General features: G+C 56.4%; 1 protein-coding gene across 1 annotated transcript in view; it reads right to left on the minus strand.

Annotated features, from left to right (window-relative positions):
* Window positions 1–785: 785 nt before the first annotated feature.
* Window positions 786–22,187, minus strand: part of SMO (smoothened, frizzled class receptor) — a 31,029-nt gene continuing 9,627 nt past the window's right edge. Inside the window, exons 2-12 of the mRNA XM_074942747.1 lie at window positions 19,230–19,435; window positions 17,358–17,567; window positions 16,959–17,131; window positions 16,368–16,587; window positions 15,505–15,628; window positions 11,881–11,973; window positions 11,057–11,165; window positions 10,000–10,185; window positions 7,961–8,109; window positions 6,067–6,201; window positions 786–5,129 (exon numbers count right to left, since the gene is read on the minus strand). Of these exons, the coding sequence (XP_074798848.1) occupies window positions 4,507–5,129; window positions 6,067–6,201; window positions 7,961–8,109; window positions 10,000–10,185; window positions 11,057–11,165; window positions 11,881–11,973; window positions 15,505–15,628; window positions 16,368–16,587; window positions 16,959–17,131; window positions 17,358–17,567; window positions 19,230–19,435 (2,228 nt within the window). The 3' untranslated portion in view covers window positions 786–4,506. The remainder of the gene's footprint in view (window positions 5,130–6,066; window positions 6,202–7,960; window positions 8,110–9,999; window positions 10,186–11,056; window positions 11,166–11,880; window positions 11,974–15,504; window positions 15,629–16,367; window positions 16,588–16,958; window positions 17,132–17,357; window positions 17,568–19,229; window positions 19,436–22,187) is intronic.

Raw genomic sequence — 22,187 nt, forward strand, 5'->3', positions numbered from 1 at the left:
CCTTTGCTGTGATGCCTACACAGAAACTTGACAATGATTAGGCAGCTGATGTGCTGAGACCGCTGCTGATCAATAGTGTCTCATGGTTTCCTTGTACTCGCCCACCTGTCTGTATCCATCTGTTGTCTCTGCTCTTAGAGTAAGTTCTTTGCGGCGGGAACCATCTTTTTGTTCTGGGTTTGTGCAGCACCTAGTGACATGGGATCCGGGTCCTGGGTATTATCATAATACAAATAATAATGAGTTATAAGAAATACCTGAGATCGCAGGAGCAGAAAGAAGTTAGCAAAGAAAATCCTCTTTTTCCAACCTGGTTTCCTTTGTGCATTCGGCAGCATTTTATTTAGGGTCAATTTCCCTGTTTTCCCTGGATAGCTGGCTGGCCAACTTCTCTCTTGCTGAAACTGCCTTTGTAAATTTCAACAAGGGAGCAAAAAAATCCCTTATAAATATTTTTAGAAGAATTTTATGAAATCAGGACATGATATTGAAAGGGATTTTAAAAAATTAGTTAATGTCAAAAACTATCTAAATTAACACCAGGCCTTTAAGTATAGTGTCCAATTGGCTTATAAACAGGAGTAAAATAATCCATTTAGATCCATTTACACTGACTGATGTGCATTGTTAGAAAATAGGCCGGTCTCCTGGTTTTAGGGTGTTCTGTGGGCAGTGATGCAAGGGCAGAGTTAAGGCTGTTTGGGTGATCTCATCTGTGCATTCCCAATGTTTAACTCTGTCAGCATTATCTCTCGACCTATGATATTAACTCTTTTGCTTGTTAAAAGAAAATAATTCTTTAAACCCAGTTTGTCACTCTTCTTGATCTTCATTTTATTTTTGCATGACTCATGATTCAGATGATGAAAAATTCCTGACGTCAGTTTCATTTTGGTCAGAGGCAGTTTCACCCAGAGATTCTCTGTGCTTTGGGTTCCCAAACGCTACAGGTGAAAGTTTGTGCATTTAAAAAGCCAATTGTTTCCACTGAAGTTTTTTTTTTTTTAAAGTTGGGCAGACAGTCTACTGGCCTTCGGTTTTATAAAACCTCATTTTTACACCATTTAAATGTTGCCTGATTTAAAATGGAAATGCGCATTCACATGGACTTCTGATAGGATCTCTGGGCTTTATAACATTTGGGTCTTTTAAAAGAAAAAACTACCAAGCTTCTCTCCACCTGGTGGTGCCGGGTTATTTTTCATTACATACAAATAAGGGGGCAGACAAATTGAAACGTAGCAAATTTAATACTGATAAAAGCAGTTTTTTTCTTTTAGACAGAAAAATTAACCTGTGGAACTTGCTGTCACTGGATATCATTGAGACCAGGAGTTAGCAGGATTCAACAAAAGTTTAGACATTTACATGAATAATAAACACTGACAGATAGAAAACATGTTAGAAAGGATATGAAACCTCATGCTTTAGGGCTTAGTCTGCTTAACACTGCCAGGGTCTGGGAAGAAACCCCGTGGAAGGGCTGATTATTCTATAATTGACCACTAGGAGGAGTCTTACACCTTCTTCCAAAGCATTTGGTGTGGACCACGGTCAGAGACAAGACAGTGAACTAGATACACCGGGGGTCTGAACCGGTCTTCCTAGGATCCAAAATTCCTACGTTCTTATGGAATCATTTATCACCTTAATTCCAGCATAAAGCCGCAGCATTTTTCCTGGGCATTATATTATTTGGAGAGACCCACTTAGCAGTGTGTGCATCTGCCAGCCTCTGTATACTGGGCCCTGTACAGGAATTTGCAGTGCAGAGCCCTCAGTGAGATAATTAGGGTCAGGAGAAACCAAAGACACTTCGATGCTTCTCCAACCCCCTTGCACCTGCAGAGCCAGGCTAGGAGTTTTGACAGGACTCAATGAGAACGCCAGCTCCAGTCCCCCCAGAACTTTGGGGGAGTTCAGATCTGGCTACAATGGGCCTGGCTGCCCCCGTCCTTACAATGGGCCAAACTGGAACCCTGGGCCCAGATCCGCCCCTGCAAACTCTATATCTTCAGCCCGACTTTTCAGCTCAGCCCCTCCAGTGGGAAGAGACTCCCTGCATGCCCAGAAATGCCACGAGGCGAGACTTCCTCCTGGGTCTGGGGCATTGCCAGCTGGAACCCGGCAGCTCATGAACATGGAAAATGAGCGGTTTGGGGCAGCCGGACTTTTTAAACCTTCTGGAAGTTCCAGGTTTGAGTTCTGGGTCAAAGGTCGAGCGGGTTTTTACCTGCGTCTGGAATAGCTCCCCTGACCCCAGGAGGTCTAACAATTCCAACAGACAGACCCTCAGACTGAGGGGAGGGGGTAGCACCAGCAAGTCTCCACCCCTTACACCCGAGAGGTGGGGTTAGCCCTTGAGAGTCTCCGCCCCTTACACAGAAACAGTCAGATGGGGCGGGGCTTGCACATGAGAGACTCCGCCCTTTAAGTGAAAACAGTCATGACACACGTCCCATTTAACCACCAACTCTTGAGCAAAAGGGGATTCCAACCACCTGGCAGGTTCTGAGGGCGCAAGCGCACCAGAAAAGAAGTTTTATTTGCCCTTTACATGCCCCCAGCTTGGGGAACACACCTCCTCCAACACCGTCCATCCAACACAGCTGCTTCTGTTTCGCCTCAGGCCAACTGCTCTGGTTTGGAGCACAGCTGCTCTCGGCCATCACTGTCAGCCAATCAAAAGCCACTTCCCTACCGCTTGGGATGCTGGGACACAGGAGGAATAAGGCCCTCCTCAGCAAGAATACATCCTCTGAGGCTGTGTCTTTGTGAAGGGGATCCCGGTGACCAAAGGGAACAGGAGCGCGCAGCTCTGATACAGATGAAGGGTCTCATTCGGTTCTCAGTTATGTCCTTTTCAATCCACAGTAACTCCACTGACTTCAGTGGAGTGAAACTGGCGGGATGGGGGGCAGAACGGGGAGCCCCGGCTTAGAACGGGGCACATTTTGGGTGTGGGAAGGGCGACAATGTTTTATATTCCACAGTGAAAAGCACAGTAAACAAGATCTGGGCCCAAGGCAGGCGACATGACACGCTCCTGTAAGGGATTTCTAGCTGGGACATCCCTTTTATGGCCTTCAGCACCAGTAAACGTCTCTGTGTATTATACAGATACATTAAAAAACCAGTAGCACAACAGAAATATTCAAACCCACTAAGTAACATCTAGCCGGGCGGGGCCCAGTTAGCTTCCTCCGCACACAGGGATGGAGCCTTCAAAGGGGAAGGCTGAGTGTGTGCTTGTTTTGAACTGGTCCCATCTAGCAAGCCAGGAGGATCTCCATCAGGGGCATTAATAGACATAGATCAGAGAGGACGGCAAGTTCCAAAATGCAAGGGACTACTAATCCCAGCATGCAATGCTTCGTGAGAGCCGCACGGAACACTACAAGCTGGGACTCCTTGCCCTCCAGCCGCTCACAGTCTGTCCCGTTCATCACAAGCCTGGCCCAGGCCCCTGGTTCCAGGGCTGGGTAACATGTCCCCGCCCCCAGATGTACGGGGAACTATTAGATGCGCCCCAAGGAGGGTTGTGCTGATTGGCTGAGTCACTGAAGTTGATGCTGGTGACCTCCCTGTACAAAGTCTCCACCTCTCCTGGCAATAGCGAATGGGCGAAGATCCGGGAGCGACGCGGCCCCTGCGCTTCGGAAAGCTGAATAGGCAGACCCCTAAATAAACTCTCCCGCTGTCTATTACAGCTGCCGTGGCAAAGAGCCACCATCCCCTTCCTTTCAGCCCCCAGTGTGGTTCATGGGACAGCCGGAAGCTCCTGGAATAAGGAAGCCACAGGATCTTATCTCTGCCCTCGGAGAGGCTCCTCTCTGTATAGACCCCCAACCTCCCTGACACCAGGCCATCAAGGGACGTTTCTCTCCTTCTCCTAGGCTCATCCTAACCCCCAGTCCAAAGATCGGGGAGCAAACACAGCACCCAGTTGGGGCAGAGCTGCCGATGGGGGAGTCCTCAAAAAACTCCATGCAGCAGGGTGAAGAAAGGAACAATCCACGACTCCATCTGGGAGCTGGGGCATCCTGGATCCATCCCACAAGCCCCGCAGGAGCCCGGCCTCTCGGGGCATCACCAGCAAACATCCGTTTGGTTTTGTTTCCGTCACCCGCGGAGCAATAAATAACAATACCTGGTAGGCCATGTCCAGCTGCTGTGAAACCAGCTGAGACGAGGGCTGGTGCCCTCCCGCAGGCAGGACGAGGACTGAATGTCTCGGGTGGGAAGATCAGCAGGGAGGTGCCCGGGAAACCCAGGATGGGGAAGGAGTTCAAAAGCAGCCGCAAAACTACCAAGGAAGCATCAAGGTTTGCAGCAGAGAAGAACCTGCCTCTGAGCGAAAACCGTACTTGGTTGGAACCTGGAGTGTGAGCTTTAAACCCGTGTCTGTATGCCGGGGGATCTGCAGGCTCCTCCACAGTCTGTCTCCCGATGAGGTGGTCTCCAGGGCTTACCCAGGCAGCAGAAAGGGTCTGGGTCCCTCCTGGCCTAAAAGTCTGAGTCGGCATCCAGCAGCTCGGCATCCATGAGATTTGTCTGGGAGTGGAGGGGGGCGAAGCCTGCCCTTCTGCCATGAGTCCTTGGCCCGCAGGGGACGCTCCCACCTGGCAGGGCACTGGGATCCAGGCCCGCGGCGGGGGGCCGGAACGAGCTGTTGTACTGCTGGTGTGCCAGGAAGCACCTCACGCTGCCCTCGAGGGCCAGATCTTCCTGGGGCCCGGTCTCGGGGCAGAAGGGGTTGCTGATCAGATGGAAGGCATCGTGTTTCCGGGAGCGGGCGGGTTTGTCCCGGGGCCCCTGGGGGAAGAGGCCTTCGTGCTGGGAGACGCTGAGCCCCAGGCCAGGGTAGGAGCCCAGGGGTGGCACCTCTTCCCCAAGCTGAGACTCCCTAGGGTTGGAGACCAGGCACTTCTGCCTTGGCAGCTTGGGCAGGCGAGGGACGGCACTGCGGGCCTGCGGGGTGAAGTAGCCCACATCGCAGATGGCGGGCCCCAGGGGGCAGACTTCCTTCTTCTTCCTCCTCGTCTTCTTCTTGCGGCTGGCTCTCTTCTCCAGCTCGGGCGAGATCTCTGCGTCCACCACCCACAGGTTCGCCCTTTCGTCTGGCGGCACTAAAGGCACGAGAGAGGGCAGATGGGGTGAGAGGGGCCTTCCCGGGTGGGTTCGCTGGTAAAACGCTGCGGGCAAATTCAGTGACCGGGACGGCAGGAGATGGACCCGAGTGCGGGCACAGCATGGGCAAGTGCGATGGATCCTTGTCCTCACCCAGCTCTGTCACTGCCCCCGTCCCAGCCAGAGATTCCCAGCTGCCCCAGCCCCGCCAAAGGCCCTCAATCCCAACCCCTGCTCCTGACTGTTCCCATCATGGGGCCCCTTACATGGCTTTGTCCATTGACCTCAATCCCAACCTGCAGCCCCCTGCTATCCCAGCTCTGAGCTCCCCCGAATAGCTCCCCACCCCCCTCAATCCCGACCTGCAGCCCCCTGCTATCCCAGCTCTGAGCTCCCCCGAATAGCTCCCCACCCCCCTCAGTCCCGAGCTGCAGCCCCCTATCCCAGCTCTGAACAACTCACACGCAGCTCTTCAGTGCTCCTCAATCCTGACCTGCAGCCCCCTGCTATCCCAGCTCTGAGCTGCCCCCATTTTACAGGTGGAGAAGTGACTTGCCCCAGGTCACGCACCAGGTTAGTGTCAGGGCGAGGAGGAAAACCAAAGTCTCCTGACTTCCAGCCCAGTGCTTTCCATCTAAATGTGGAGAGCAAAGCTGGCCTTCTGGCTAAGGCACTAGGACGCAGGAATCCTACATTTGATTTCTGGCTCTGCGGACATTCATCTTTCTGCCTCAGTTTCCCAGCTGTCAGAAGCTAGATTGCAGGGCGTGTCTCTTGCTGTGGGGCTGAGCAGCACCCACCACAAAGGGGCCCTGACTTCAACAGAAACCTCTAGGTGCTACCGGGACAAAAAGTACCTGGTGCAGACATGCGTGATGTCATGACCTCATCGCCTGCCCGCCTCCCTCCCCGCCCCATGCTTTCCCAGGGACTCACCGGGTGTCGCCACGGGCGTGACGGAGATGTCCTGCGGCAGGATAGCCCCTCTCCTGGCCACCATTTTGGTGACGTGCTGGGCCCAGGCCGAGGACATGTCAGCTGAGGGCTCGTTGATGTCGAAAGCCAAACCAGCTGGGATGAAAGCCACAGAGGAGATTCTTACAGCCTGTTCAGCGGAGGGGGGAATCCCGCGGCCTGAGCCGGGGTGCGGGGGATCTTCACTGATTCACCCCAATCTCCCGCCCCTCCAGCTGATCCCACAAGCAGCCCATGCCGGAACCAATGCCCTGCGTTCCCGGGGCGACCAGGAGGCCCTCCCATTCCCACACGATGTCCCCAGCCCGCAGAGGCTGGACCCTGTGCTAACGGCCCTGCACAGCGTGCTGACACAGTGAGGATGCCTTTTCCAGCTGCCTAGGAGCTGAGAGCCCAGAGGCTCTTTGCCGGGCTGTGACATCACCAACAGTAACGACGCGACGGCCAAACAGGCCAGAAGTCAGCCTGAGGGGTGCCTGGATGATGGCGGGGGGGGGAGCGCAGGGTCTGGCCCTTTAAATGGATCTTTGGCCACAGAATGGCGAACTGCTGCATGAGTTGGGCTAGAATCCGGCTCCCTCTTCTGACTAACAACATACTGTAGTCACTTAATTAATTATTACTCTGTACACAGACAGGCAGGATGAGCCAGTGGTTACAGCACATCTGGGTCCAATTCCCTATTCTGCCAGATTTCCACTGTGACCATGGGCGAGTCACTTCGCCTCCTTCTGCCTCAGTTTCCCTTCTTCCCTATGGGGATAAGAGCCCCGGCCACTCAGGGACAAGCGAGGGTAATTCCACTAAAGACTCTGAGGCACTCCGATACTGGGCCGCACAAGTAACTTAGCTAGACAGAGACGTGCACCTTCTGAGGTAACTTCCTTGGACTCATGGAATTACGCCAGGAGGGAACTGGGTCCAAGGAGCAGATCTGTTGGGTAGGGCGGGGCCATTTGTAAGTCAGTCGCTTTTCCGACAGTGCTTTTAATGTGTAAATAAATCCTGCAGCTTGCCGGCTCCCTGGCACAGGACTGGGATATTGCTCTAGGGCAGCGGTTCTCAAACTTTAGCAACCCGAGGACCCCCATTTTGATTTTAATTTTTTCATGGATCCCCAAGCCTCATGCTCAGTCCCAGGCCCTGCCCCCAACTCCACCCCTTCCCCCAAGGCCCCACCCCAACTTTTCCTGTCCCCGCTGTTCGCCGGCGTGCAGGAGGCGCTGGGAGGGCGGGGCAGGAGTTGATCAGTGGGGCCCGTGGACCTCCTGGACCCCAGTTTGAGAAACACTGCTCTAGAGAGATAGGATCATCAATGGCTATTAGCCAAGTGGCCAGGGATGCCACCCCAGGCTCTGGGTGTCCCTAGCCTGTTTGTCAGATGCTGGGAATGGATGACAGGGGATGGATCACTCAGTGGATGCCTGTTCTGTTCATTCCCAGCGCCTGGCACCAGCCATTGTCGGAAGACACGATACTGGGCTAGATGGACCATTGCTCTGGCCCAGTCTGGCCGCTCTTCTGTTCTAGCTGCTGGCCCCTTTCAGGGACGCAGGGATTCAGCCACACACTTAATAACAAGGCAGCGCGATGGGCGCAGTCAGACTGGGCGTTACGGGCCGGTCTCACCCTGCGGCAGCCTGGGGTGCCCCCAGGCGCTCTTGGCAGTGCCCTCTAGTGAGGGCGGAGGGAGGCGCCTTGCTGAGAACCACGGCCCACGTGCCCCACAACAAAGCTGGGACCACAGAAGCGTCTTGCAGTGGGGGCTGCAAACCTGCCACCGAAGAGGGGGCCTACCGCCAGGGGCGGTGGCATGTGAAAGCCCCCGTGGTCCCTGCCCCTGCCCGGGACGTACCCACGGGCCCGTCGTGCGAGACGGTGTGCATGCTGAAGGACAGCTCCTGCTCCGGGTTGTGCAGCAGCTCCTTCCGCTTGGAGAAGGCCTTGGCGATCATCTTGCTTTTCTTGATCCTCTTGGGCTCGTCATCGCTCTGGCCGGTCAGCCTGTGGGGGAGGGAATGGGGGGCGGGGGAGGGCTGGCTCAGCGGGGGAGGGCAGGGCACTGATCCTCTCCAGCAGGGGGCTGGAGATCCCCCGGGGTGGGGCTGAGGAGTGCCAGGACTGCTGCTCCTGGGCTGCCCCCCTCCGCCCCTCTCCCACTGAACCAGGAAGCCATCTGTTCGTCTGTTACCAAGGGAATCCCTCCACCATCCCAACCCAAAGGACTCGGTGTCCCGCTCCTTCCCTGCACCACGGTGGGGAACACGCTGGCACCAAGGGCTGGGTTCTCCAGGGCCCTTCTCGCCACTCTGGCTGGGTGATGGGTCTGGAAAATGGGCATAAAATTCATTTCCAGAGTGGTGGCCAGGGCTTTGGTGTCCATGAGACTGGGGCCCTAAGCCCCATCCCTGGGATCACCCCTCCAGGAGCCCCAACCCCTCGGCACAAAAGGTCTTGGGGGACTCGCAGCAGCTCCCCTGCAGCCGTAGGTCAAACTCACGCAGGCGCCCCCACCACCTGGCACCTCCTAACTCCGGGATTTGCCCCTTCTTCGCAGCACCACGCGGCTCCCCATGCAGCTCGGCCGAAAGGGGAGGACTGCACAATGGGGTCTCAGCCCCCCTGCTCTGGATGGAGAAATCCCTTCCCCGCCCCCACCTCTTTAATGGGCATCTAGGGCTGGAGGGGCAGCCTGGGATACCAATGCCCCCGACGGAGCCACATCCAGGTACGACAAAGGAGGTGCTGGCTGCACATGCTTCCCTCCCCCCTGCAGACGTGCGTCGCTCCCGAACCAGAGGGGCCGTAGCTAGGGGGGCCCAGGGAATTCAGCCTCCAGGCTGGGAGCTGATGAGCCATCCCTGAACTAGCCTGGGGAAGTCACATCTGGTGATGGGTCCGTCCTGCTCTAGGCTCCAGCCAATCCACAAGCGGGTCTGGTGACCCTTGCTCCAGCCCTGCTCCGACTCCAGCCTCGTTCCCAATCCTGCTCCAGCCCTGCTCCGACTCCAGCCTCGTTCCCAATCCTTCTCCAGCCCTGCTCCGACTCCAGCCTCGTTCCCAATCCTTCTCCAGCCCTGCTCCGACTCCAGCCTTGTTCCCAGTCCTGCTCCAGCCCTGCTCCGACTCCAGCCTCGTTCCCAGTCCTGCTCCAGCCCTGCTCCGACTCCAGCCTCGTTCCCAATCCTGCTCCAGCCCTGCTCCGACTCCAGCCTCGTTCCCAGTCCTTCTCCAGCCCTGCTCCGACTCCAGCCTCGTTCCCAATCCTGCTCCAGCCCTGCTCCGACTCCAGCCTCGTTCCCAATCCTTCTCCAGCCCTGCTCCGACTCCAGCCCCGTTCCCAATCCTTCTCCAGCCCTGCTCCGACTCCAGCCTCGTTCCCAATCCTGCTCCAGCCCTGTTCCGACTCCAGCCTCGTTCCCAATCCTGCTCCGACTCCAGCCTCGTTCCCAGCCCTGCTCTTGCTCCAGCCTCGTTCCCAGCCCTGCTCTTGCTCCAGCCTCATTCCCAGTCCTGCCCTTGCTTTGTTCCAAACCTGCTCTTGACTCGTGACTCCAACCTTTGGCTCCAGGGCCTGGTCCGGTTGCCACCGCACCCACCACTACCACTGCTCCAGTCACTAGGCCTGACCCTCCCCATCTCAGCTTCTGACAAACACCACTCTGTGCCTCTCTGTTGGGAACACACCCCATCCCCTAGGAACCGGCTGAGACCCGCCATATGCATTGCACATGGGCCACCAGACAGCTGCTGGATGAGAACAGCTACAGACCTGGGCTGGACTGGGCCTTGGGGGTGATGGGCATGTGGTCCCGCAAGCTGAGCCTCAGCTCCTGGGGCTCAGAGGATACAGGGCCCTGAGACCCCAGCAGCTGGGGGCAGCGCTGCTCCTACCTGCACCAGGTGCGCTTCCAGATGAGGAGGGTGGCTTTGGTCCACACCCAGGTGCTCATGGAAATGCCAGTGCCGAACATGGCAAAGAGGTTGATCTTCTCCACCAGCAGGCTGGGCCGGTTCTTGATCTCGCAGTTTGGGATCGGCTTGTTGGTTTGGATGGCGATCGTCACATTAGCTTCGCACCTGCGGCAGGGACACGGGGCATGGCAGCGGCATGAGGCACAGGGGCTAAAACCCACCCTTGGCAATGGGCAGCTGGGGCACCCGGGAAGCAATCTCCCACCCCCCATCCCCTGCGACGAAGCACTCTCCCCTTAGCGCAGCCAGATAAAGGGCAATGACATACGCCCCCTGCAAGGAGCAGCTGCTGATTAGATTCAGGGGCTGAGTCCCCTGCCCACAGCTCGACGACCCCCAACAGCTGCCCAGATACCACGGTGATGGGGGCCCATGCGAGGGCAGGAAGCTGATGGCAGCCACAGGAGCGCCACGTGATGGGCTCTCTTCAGAAAGTTTCAGCAGAGCTTCACGGGGCGCGGCAGAAGCCCCCCGGTCTGAGCCGCGGGACCAGCCTGGCAGGGAACGACCCGGCACCAACCAGAGCGATGGGCAAATGGGCCCATCTTGGGTTCCTCCCGATGCATCTCACCGGGATCAGGCATGGCAGGGTGCCCCCGGTCTCCGTGCCGTAGCCCTAGGCTTTGCTCCTCGCTGAAATGGGAACAGGCCCGGGGCCATGGATGGCCTGGGCAGTCATGCCACAACGTGTCTGTGAGGGGTGACGTGGCACCCCCAGGGATTGCTGTTCCCCCGGCATCAGGCGACGCCAGGGCGGGAATCCACACGAGCAGCCAGGCTCCTGCGTGGGGAAAGGGAAGAGCATCATCACAGGACCTGGCAGCGGAGGGGAGGTCATGGAAAGCGTCACCTTCTTCCAACACAGAGCGAGGCGCTCTACTGGAATCCCCCTGAGACTCTTCCCGCCCCACCAGGTGGGGGCTGGGGGTGCCTGTTAAAGGGGCGGGGGGAAGAAACATGGCCTGTCCCCACTTACAGGACATACTCCCGGAAGCTCCGCTCCCACTCAGCCTGGTTGAAGAAGTCGTAGAAGTGGCAGGCGAAGGTGATGAGCACGAAGCCGAAGGCCAGGAAGCCAAAGATGCCTGAAAGGAAGCACAGGAAGGCCCGGGGGTCATTCCCACAGCCCCAGGGCCAGGACGCGGCATGCTGCCGGCCAGAGAGAAGCCCTGATGGAAACACAACAATCCAGGAAAAGTGAAGGGAGGGGTCAAACCAGGGCTTGGGCTCCTTCCACGCCTCTGATGGGGTCCTCGTCAAAATCAGCTGCACCCGCTTTCAGCACGCCTTTCGTCCCAAAGAGCTTTACATACCGTCTACACAGAGGTCACGTTACCCGGGAGTGAAATGCAGCCACCTCTGGGGAGGACCGTGGCAGCTGCGTAACAGTAGCACTACACAACAGTTTCGGACCAGAAAAGGAAGAATATATCCAACCTTCCCAGGGACTCCGAGGGAGGCAAAATGCACTCACTCAGGCTGGCGTTTGGCCAGGAGGCCTGGGTTAACTTGGCAGAGAGGCTCCGGGAGTGGCCAGGACTTGGCTTTCATGCCTTATCTGAAGGGCGGCCCCAGGCCAGGCTCGTGTTCACAATGGACTCAGAGGCGAGAGCACCCTCCGAGAGCCACGCATACCCCTCCCCGTGTCTTCTACTGGCCCCGCACCACCGCTTTGTGCAGGCCCTGGGTTTCCCCGGGAGGCTCCTACCCAAAGCTAGCCCTTTGGGACGTGTGAGATCCTGGCCCGGGGTAACATGCCGGCACCAAGGCACCAGCTGAACCCAAACCCGCCCGGCTTACCCAGCCGTAACATGGTCTCGTTGATTTTGCTGGCAGCTTTCTCGCTCAGCAGGCCGGGGTGGTTGCTTTTGATGGAGAACAAAGTCATGACACCTAGGGTAGACAGACAGCAAGACAGGCGCGTCAGCCGGGACTGGGGCTGCCGGATCAAGCAGCTAGGCAAGAGACCCCGGGATCGCCTGAGGTGGCCTCTGAAGCCCCAGAGAGACGGAGCAGGGAGGCTGAGCCGGGCTCACGGGCGGACGCAGCATCTGGCTCTGGTGTGGTCGCTGGCGGTGTGACCTCAGGGGACATGGCCAAGCGGGAGCAGGCAGCTGAGGAGCAGAGAGGAGCCTGGGCAGGTGCAAGTTCCCGCTGGCCGAGCCAACCCTCCCTGATCAGCTCTTCACTGGGGCGACACTCTGGGGACAGACCCCCCCGACCCTCCCGTGGGCTGCTCCAGGGTGTTGAGGAAAAGTTAGCATATGTGACTCCATTTTGGTTTGGGGCCCACCATTGTCTAAAAGCAAACACATCATGCACTAGGAGGAGTGTTCCTTAGATACTGCATTCCTGTGAAAACCCTCCCCCTTGGCTCCAGCCTGTCTCGACTCCCGGTTTCTGTTCTTTGTCTGTTCCTAACTCCCTGCCTCCTGGCCTTGATGTGAGCCTCCCATCCTGATAAGAACGGTTACTGATGCATTGCTTTAGGACCATGTTGTGTAGTTGAAGTAATGGTCTAGCACGGGGAATGTACCTAGCAGGGACAGGTGGTAGATAAGGGAAGGGTTTGTCTATTGGCTAAGGTTTCCGATGCACGAGGGCAACATGCTTTGCTAAAAGGTATATGATCTTTGTATAACCTGCATTCGGGGTCCCCTTCTGACTAGCAGGGGGGCACCACGCTCGAGCGTAATAAACTTAATATCTTTGGGAACGCTGCAGTTGTGGACTTTGTTCGTGTGCCTCAGCCTAGACTCGAACTGCGCGTGACCTATCAGGTATAATTCGCAACAAGGGCTAGAGGAGAAGAGCTGTTTAGGGTGCGGGGGAGGAGATGGGCTACACCCGGCTGATTTTCAGTACCCTGGCTGCTGGCCATTCAATGAACTACAGCAGCCCCCCTCCACACTGGCTGGGGAAGTTTATCCCAGCCTGCACTGACCTTAAAACTCAGCAGGGTTCAGGGTAGCATCTTCCTTTCCAGCCACGAACCAGAGCCCACAACACACATCACCCCCTGGGCAAGGCCCAGCGTGTGTCACCCACATTAGAATATGGTTTCTGTGTCTCCCTCTAGTGGCTGGTCCACGTAAGAGGATAACAGTCCACTACAGCTGCCAGCTGAGCGACCGCATGCAGTGTGGCTGTAGTGGTGTCTGTCCCAGGATATGAGAGAGACAAGGCGGGTGAAGTAATATCTGTTATTGGGCCAACTTCTGCTGGGGAGAAAGACGAGCTTTCGCGCTGCACAGAGCTCTGCTGCAGGTCTGGGAAATGTACTTAGCCTAGGCACTGAGTTTTTCTTTTCCTCCACCCCCTGGCTCTTCCTCGAGGCCCCGTCCCCACTTCGCACCCTCCCCCGAGGCTCCACCCTTGCTCCGCCTCTTCCCATCCCTGCTCCGCCCCCTCCTGGCTTTCAGCTAATCAGGGGTGCTGCCAAACAGCTGTGGCTGGTGGGTACTCAGCACCCACTATTGTTTTTTCTGTGGGTGCTCCAAGCCCGGAGCAGAGGTCAGACCAAGGGTCCATCTAGCCCAGTGTCCGGTCTTCCGACAGTGGCCAGTGCCAGGTGCCCCAGAGGGAATGAACAGAACAGGGAATCAGCAAGTGATCCATCCCCTGTGGCCCATTCCCAGCTTCTGGCAAACAGAGGCTAGGGACACCCTCCCTGCCCATCCTGGCTAATAGCCATTGATGGACCTATCCTCCATGAACTTATCTAGTTTCTTTTTGAACCCTGTTACAGTCTTGGCCCTCACAACATCCTCTGGCAAGGAGTAGCACAGGTTGACTGTGCCTTGTGTGAAGAAATACTTCCATTTGTTTGTTTTAAACCTGCTGCCCATTAATTTCATTTGGTGACCCCTAGTTCTTGTGTTATGAGAAGGAGTAAATAACAATTTAACAATCCAAGTAATAATTCCTTATTTACTTTCTCCACACCAGTCATGATTTTATAGACCTCTATCATATCCCCTCTTAGTCGTCTCTTTTCCAAGCTGAAAAGTCCCAGTCTTATTAACCTCTCCTCATACAGAAGCCGTTCCATACCCCTAATCATTCTTGTTGCCCTTTTCTGAACCTTTCCCAATTCCAATATATCTTTTCTGAGATGGGGCGACCATACCTGCACACAGTATTCAAGATGTGGGTGCACCATGGATTTATAGAGAGGCAACATGATATTTTTGGACTTATTATCTATCCCTTTCTTAATGAGTCCCAACATTCTGTTCGCTTTTTTGACAGCCGCTGCACATTGAGTGGATGTTTTCAGAGAATTATCCACAACGACTCCAAGATCTTTCTTGAGTGGTAACAGCTGATTTAGACCCCACCATTTTATATGTATAGTTGGGATTATGTTTTCCAATGTGCATTACTTTGCATTTATTAACACTGAATTTTATTTGCCATTTTGTTGCCAAGTCACCCAGTTCTGTGAGATCCTTTTGTAGCTCTTCGCAGTCTGCCTGGGACTTAACTGTCTTGAGTAGTTTAGTATCATCTGCAAACTTTGCCCCCTCACTGTTTACCCCTTTTTCCAGATCATTTATGAATATGTTGAATAGGACTGGGCCCAATACAGACCCCTGGGGGACACCACTATTTACCTCTCTCCATTCTGAAAACTGACCATTTATTCCTACCCTTTGTTTCCTATCTTTTAATCAGCTACCAATCCATGAGAGAACCTCCCCTCTTATCCCATGACAGCTTACTTTGCTTAAGAGCCTTTGGTGAGGGACCTTGTCACAGCTAAATACAAGATTGGCTGGTTTCACTCACATGTAATGCCCCAATAACAATTATGTGAGTGAAACCAGACAATCACAACACTCTCAAATGAATTCTCACAGGAAAAGGATAAAAGACAAAAACACCCTGTCACATGTGGGCAAACACTTTTCGCACAGCGATCACTACACAGCTGATCTCTCAGTCCTCATCCACAAAGGAAACCTGCACAACACCTTCAAAAGATGAGGCCGGGTGCTTAAATTCATAACTCTGCTAGGCGCTAAAAATCATGGACTGACCAGAGACAGTGGATTTATGGCTTATTACAACAATCTGTAACCCATTAACAACCCCGCACCCCGCTGCCTTCCTTCCCTCCCATGACTGGAGGGGCATGAATGGGCCACTTCCCTTTGAATGGTCCCTTAGAATATGTGCTAACTACTTATGCTGAACTATCTGTTGCTCTTGTATTTAGCTGTGACCCTCTCAGTATCTTTCCCAGACCAAAGAGCTCTGGATAGCTCGAAAGCTTGTCTCTCTCCCCAGGAGAAGTCGGTCTCATAACAGATATTGCATCACCTAGCTAAGGGATTGACTCCCTTGGCTCAGGGGACAGCATTTCCTGCTTTTAGCGCTGAAGGTCCCCAGACCAAACCCCGCTGAGTTGTTAGCACCCACCTCGGATCAGGAAATAGCCTCCCACGATCAGCACCAGGCCGATGGGAGCCAGGACGAAGCCAGCGCGGAACCGATAGTTCTTGTAGCCCACAAAGCAGATGCCGCTGACGGAGTCTCCGTCCACCTGGTTGGGGCAGAGTCATCAGTGTCCGTCCGTCCCCAGCCTGGAGATTGGGCTGGAAATCTCATGAGAACGGGCTGGCCAACGAGGGGCTGTGCTGTCCCTTTACCAGGCAAACGGGGTGCCCATCCAGTGATGTGGCAGCCGATGGCTCTGCCATTTGGTAGACCCAGGTTTTGTAGCTGACCCTGGTGTCGGGTGCTGACTGGGGAGGGAGTGGGATGGAGATGGTGGCTGGTGCCCCCTATGGGTCAGTTCGAGCAGCCTGGGTATGGCCTTTGGGAACATAAAATCATAGAATCTCAGGGCTGGAAGGGACCTCAGGACGTCATCTAGTCCAACCCCCTGCTCAAAGCAGGAACACCACCAACTAAACCATCCCAGCCATGGGCTTGGAAATAAGCGGGGCCCCATGCAGTCTATCAGTGCAGGGAAGGCACGAAGTGGGGAGGGAGCCAGGAACACGGGGGGCTGGGAAATGCTGACCCTCACCTGGAACACCCAGAGGATGTTCACAGATACAGGGAGCCTACAGGAGGGCCACAGGCAGTGGGGTCAACAAATGGACGAGGAATGAGATGAGACGCTGAGCTGGGATGGTTCTTGCTCACCAATGCAGGGTTAAACTGACCACCCCCAGGGCAGAGTGGCGGGACCTTCCCCCTTCCACTGAGAGGGGAGCGTCCCTTAGGGTCCCGAGGGTGGGGTGGGCACAGAGGTCTCCATGCCAGGCGCCCCGTACCTGGGCGACGGCCAGGATGGCGACAGTGAGGACGAAGGGGATGGACCAGGTGACCAGGTGGAAGTAGGAGGTCTTGCCTAGCAGGGGTTGGTAGGTGGTGCCCAGTGCTTTGAAAGAGGTGTGCCAGGCGTAGGTCAGCATGACGAACCAGATCACGCCCGACATCAGCGAGTAGTAGACGATGACGAAGATGATCACGCAGGAGAGCGTCTCGTTGGAGCTGGGGAGGCGGGACGGGATAGGACTGGAGGTGGGAGGGGGGTCTCTCCCCCATTCCCCACTCCACTCTGGCTTGTTCCTGACTGACAGGTGCTAGCCTGGCTCAGCACCCAGAGCGTGCCCACGCCCCCGGATAGAGCACCTTGCAGTCTGCAGGATCCCATCACCTTAAGGGGCTGTGAGCCAAACCCTGATCCTGTGTGAGTCAGTGGGAGCTTTGCCCAGAACCCCAGCCCTGTCCCCAATCCCACTGGTTCCCTGACCACATCTGCTGGGACTGCTGCCTTTCGCACTGCCCCTCCCATAGCGGGCAAAGGCAAAGAGACGGGGGTGGGAGTGGGTGCGCCTGCCCTGCGGGGCAGAGGTACCTACGTCGGCTCTCCCAGCCGCATGGTGCCGTCGGCTCGGCACACGATCTCACCGCGGGCCCCGTCCATGAACTGCGCCAGCCAGCCGATGCTGCCCACGAAGAAGCAGGCGTTGACGTAGAAGAGGATGACGGCCGGGTAACGGTTCGAGTTCTTCCAGTCGGCAACAAAGGTGGCCTGGGGCGGGGACAGGAGAGAAGAGCCGGCGGATGGGCCAGGGTCTATGGCTGTGCATCACCCGTTCCTGGCTTTGCTCCGGAGCCCTACTGGTCAGCCCCGCAGCCAAGAGCGGCAAAGGCCCACGCCAGCCACCAGGAGGTGCTCTGAGCCAATGCAGATTTCACTCCCCCCCTCCGCCGGGGATCAGCTCCTATCCGGCAGCCCCCCGGCTTGCTCCGCTCACCAGGGTGAAGAAGGTGCAGAAGATGGTGACGGAGCTGAAGGCGGCGATGTAAACGTGCATGTCGCGATGCTCGTGCTCCGTGAAGAGGGGGTTCTGGCACTGGATGCCGCAGCCCTCCACGTCCTCGTACCAGCTCTTGGGGTTGTCCGTCTGCACCAGCGGGGCCTCGCAGTGGCCCGAGCTGTTGAACTTTAGGTTCTGCACCTCATTCTGGGGGTGGGCGGGAACGAGGGGCGGGACCAGAGAAGAAAGGAAAGGGATCGTTAGGGGTTGGAGGGACACCGTCATGAGAGGACGACCCACGCTGAGGGCTGGGAACCAGGACTCCTGAGTTCTTAGTCCAAGACCTGCCACTGACAGCCTGCCTGCCTTTGGGGGAACTGCGTACCCAGCCTGCCTCAGATAGGGATTACTCCACACACCCAGGGAGGTGTGACACTTAATCCACTGGGTGAAATCTGGCCTCGCTGAAATCAACGGCAGTTTTGCCATCGATTTTCATGGGACTGGGATTCCAACCCAGAGTCTGTAAAGCCCCTTCCAGCCAAAGTCCTTCTTGGGGGACCCTGCACTAACCCAGCGTGGCGTGGAAGCATTTCAGTTCTCCCAGTGCGAGGACGGGTTCCTCTTCCTTTAGCTCTGCGAGGGGAAGGGACATGGGAGGAGGGCTGGAGAGGGGTCGACCCAGATGCTCTGAAGGGAAGAGGCCAGGGGCAGATAGCATTGGGAATCTCCCACCCTCCCCCGGTCAGGGTTAGAAGAAAGCCAGTCTCGCTGCGGTTCTGTACCAGTCACAGGACGCTCGAAAACTGACTGTCAATAACCCTCATCTTGGTCTTGCTGAAGCTGTAAAAATCCCCCCCCCCAATATTTCAATTGCCACCAAGTTTTCTAAAACTCTTCCCCTCACGAAACACACAGGTTGGGCCTAAACCTACGCGACTATGCCTCTAGAGGGAGATTTTGTATTTCCTGTCCTCAGAGCAGGGGCAGGAATACCTGGTATCTCACATTTATACAGCACCTCCTAGGGGACCTCCAAACTACTTTACAAGGATCTCCCAACCACTGCTGAAATGCGGCCTCCTCTGGTGTGGAACAGAGTAGCTCAACAGTGCTGCACAACAGCCCTTTAGGGAGGGAAATCCAGAATAACTTCTCTGAGATTCCAGGGGGGATCTAGCTGTAGACAGGAGATAACTGTCCACTTTGTTTTGATGTCCCGGGCACAAAACAACCCCTCTCGTAGCACAGCGCCCCCTAGCACCATGCAAGGGCATTAATTCAGTCCCAACTCCGAAGGAAGAGCACCCACTCCGCAGCTAACACCACTTCCTGCAGCACCAGGGTTTTGCTTAAGGGCTTCCCATCCAGATGAATTTAGAGCCTGCGAAAGGGGCTGGACTGACAGCCCTGGAACAAGAGGCCTCTGTTTATCTCCAGAGCAGGCAGACCAACGTGTTTCAACCCTGCACAGGGAAGGGCAGTTGCTATGCTCCAGTCCGTCCATGGGACCAGAGGAACCGCCGGATGGAATCGGATCGGGGGCCAGAACTGTGGGTGGCCCTCCTGGCTATATAAAACGTCTGATCCGTTGATATTTCTGTGGACAGAGAACTTGCGGTAACTCCGGTGATGTGACCACCTGTCTCCTAGGAATTGAAACGAGACCCACCAACTTGTGGCCATTGAAGAGCCATCAAATGACTCATCACCACAGCTAACGCTCCCCGCTCTGGCCAGGATCAGCACCCCCACCCCTGGCTGCATGGAGGGCGCTGTTTCTGCGGCCTGGAAGAGGCACGGGGACAGGACGGCGGTGCCGTCGGCTGGACACCGGGCGCAGCGGCGAGGTGTCATACGCCTGCTTACCGGGCAGCCCTCGGGAAAGCGGTCTGTGGTGCACTTGAGGAAGTCGGGCCAGCCCCGCTCCCGCTCCACGATGGTGCAGGGACCCCGCGTGGCCTGGCACAAGGTCTGGCTGGGCAGCTCCACCTGGCCGTCCTCACACTTGGGCATGTACACAGCGCAGAGCAAGGGCTGAATTGCGTCCCAGCAGCGAGGGGCGTTCCGCAAACCTGGCCGAAGGAAAAAGCAGCGGTGGGAACTCGGCACGGGTGTAGCACGCTGGCTCGGCACTGCCCCCTAGTGGCTGGGCCCACTGACTACAACAGCCAACCACCTACAGCTCAAGGAGTTATTTCATTAGCTCAACCAGGAAAGGCCTGGGTTTCTGATGCTGAAACTCCCAGTTCAATACCCGAGGGTCACCACGGTGTCTGCACATTAGGACATGTAACGGAACCAGGTGGGTCTGACATGCTCCATCCAGCGCTAGATAATGGCGCACACACCCGCAGCCCCCTGTCTCCCAGTCACAAAAAACGGGATTTACTTTTGGACCCGCTCTGTTAAACGGTACAGGGAAAAGATCAAACTCCCAGCACGCATGTCCACACAACACTCCTCCGCTCTTCCTCTATCCCCCTTCATCAACGACTAGCTGTCAGGATGGGGTGGGGTGGCTGCACGCCCTGGCACTAATAGACCCTCCGTTCCCAGATAGTTCCTGTGTCACAAATCCACCCTATGGCGAGTCCTTTGGCTATTATTTTTAACGTCACGCCGATATGTTGCCTTTTATAGCACCTTTGTGAATGATCTCCACATGCTTCACAACGCACAGACATAGCGCACCAGTGGAAGGCAGCCACCTCTGGGGTGGAGGAGGACAGCAGTAAGAAGGGCATTTTGGAATGAGATCACCAGGGTAACCTTCCCTTCTTAGGAAAAGGGCCATGGGATGGTCAGCCTCCCCCCCACCCGCCTCCCCCCCGCAGCACAGACAGAGCTTTTGAACTGACACCTCCTGCTAAAGAGCCAGGCCCAGCTGGTTGCATGGAGCAGGGGCGGCCAAACTGACTGACTGTCCGAGCCGTGTACGGCAACCTGCAGAAGTTTGAGAGTCGGGGTGCACCTGCCGGGGCTCGGGGCTTCAGCCCTGCTCCAGCTGAAGCCCCAAGCCCCAGCAGTCACGTCCTGTGGGGCTCAAGCCCCTAGGACCCCCCCCCCCGCCCTGCTGGGCAGAAGATGGAGATGAGGTGACACATGGGTGGGGTCATGTGCCCGCCCCCCCGATTTTTGCCAGGTTCACATGGTGCCACCAGGCGCCCTCCCTGCACGGCAGCGGCTGGAGCCGGCAAACCGGGAGCTGTGGCCGTGGGGCGAGGCAGTGGCAAACAGCTGGGAGCTGCTGCTTTTTGCTGTTACCCCTCCCCAGGGAGCTAAAGCAGAGACCCCTCCCTGCAGGTCCCAGCTGTCTGCCACTGCCTGTCTACGCGGCACTAACACTGGGAGATGCAGGGACTAGGGGCCGCTGGGGGTGGGGGGGCCCGCACGCCTGGGTGGGGGTGACTCAAGCTGTTGGGGAGGGTGAACATTTACACTGTGCTCCCCCACTCTCAGCAGGCACCAGTCATCTCTGGCAGCAGCCCCTCGCCCCAGCACCGCGCCGGAGGGCATTAGCCCCGAGCCTCCCCCACCAGTGGAGAATAGAAGGGACATGGGGGCACTGCAAGCTGCACTTTCACTGTAAAAGAGCCGCAGGAGAGTCACGAGCCCCGGTCTGGCCACGCCTGGCATAGGGGTCCGTTGATCTAGCCACGGAGGAAGACAGGCTAAGCTGACTCTGCTGGGATTTGAACCTACAGCTCCAGGGAGACGGGCAGAGCACTGAGCCGGTTATGATCGAATTCGCCCTTCGTTGCCAACAAAAGCCCTACTTTAAAAAAAAGCAGTAAATGTAGCGAGTGGTCCCATGGCTTCTCCTCTAACCTGGGCCCATGCCTAGGCTGGGAGGGCAGCTTGGCCCCTGAGCGGGGACGACCCCAGGGCATTCCTCTCCCCAGGAGCAGCTCTTCAATCCTCCGGCTCCCTGTCATCTTGTGTCAGTACCGTCTGCCGCACCGAGTTGGCCCACTGGGCCATCGTGTTTGAAATCCATCCTCCCTTAGTGACCAATTACTGAATCTCCCGTGAAAGGCCGAACAAATCCCCCACAATGCGCCAGGGCAATTGTGCCAACACTGGGGGGTGGAAAAACTCCTCCGCCCCGCCGTAGTGATCAGAGAGCTCTTCCCCAGCAGCATCAAGGCAGCGGTGCTGAGCCTGCAGCTGCTTACACAGTATTTGGCTTCCCGGGTACCCCAGGTCACTCGGTATCATCTCCGATCACAGGGCCGTTCCCTGCTGTCTCAATACCCACTGGCCACCCTCTGATGGGAGCAGCGGGCGTTCACTGCTAGCCTAGGCCACATCTGGGCTGGTGAGGCGGGTGGCAGATTCTGTATCTCCTTCCCGGTCTCTTGAGCTCGGTGATTGATGCCCTGAACCTCCCAACCAGCCCCGGGGCCAGGCTGCTGAGTCATCGAGGGCAGCCCCTGCAGGGACATGTCTCCTGCTGCCGCGTTGTTTGCAAGGGTTCGGTAACGAGTGGCCTGCTTGCAAACAGGCCCTGTGATTATCCCGGGTCCGCAACCCTCCTGCTAACGGGACTTTCTGAGATCAATAAGTGAGCGGTTTGCACAGACACTGGCAAAGCAGGTGAAGCATCATAGACACGAGCTCGCTGCAAAAGCACACGGGAGTACGTTTAATACCGAAGTATCCACAACAGGACGACATCTAAACACATGTTCCCTCAGCAGCTTCTTCTCTTTGCCTGGCCTCTCTGTAGTGAAGTATTGTTCCTTATGGAGAAGGCAGTCTGGTCTAATGCTTAGAGCACTGGTGCAGGAGTCATGACTAAGGCTCCGTGTTTGTCATGGAGGT

This window comes from Natator depressus, chromosome 1, assembly GCF_965152275.1.
Source record: "Natator depressus isolate rNatDep1 chromosome 1, rNatDep2.hap1, whole genome shotgun sequence".
NCBI lineage: Eukaryota > Metazoa > Chordata > Testudines > Cheloniidae > Natator > Natator depressus.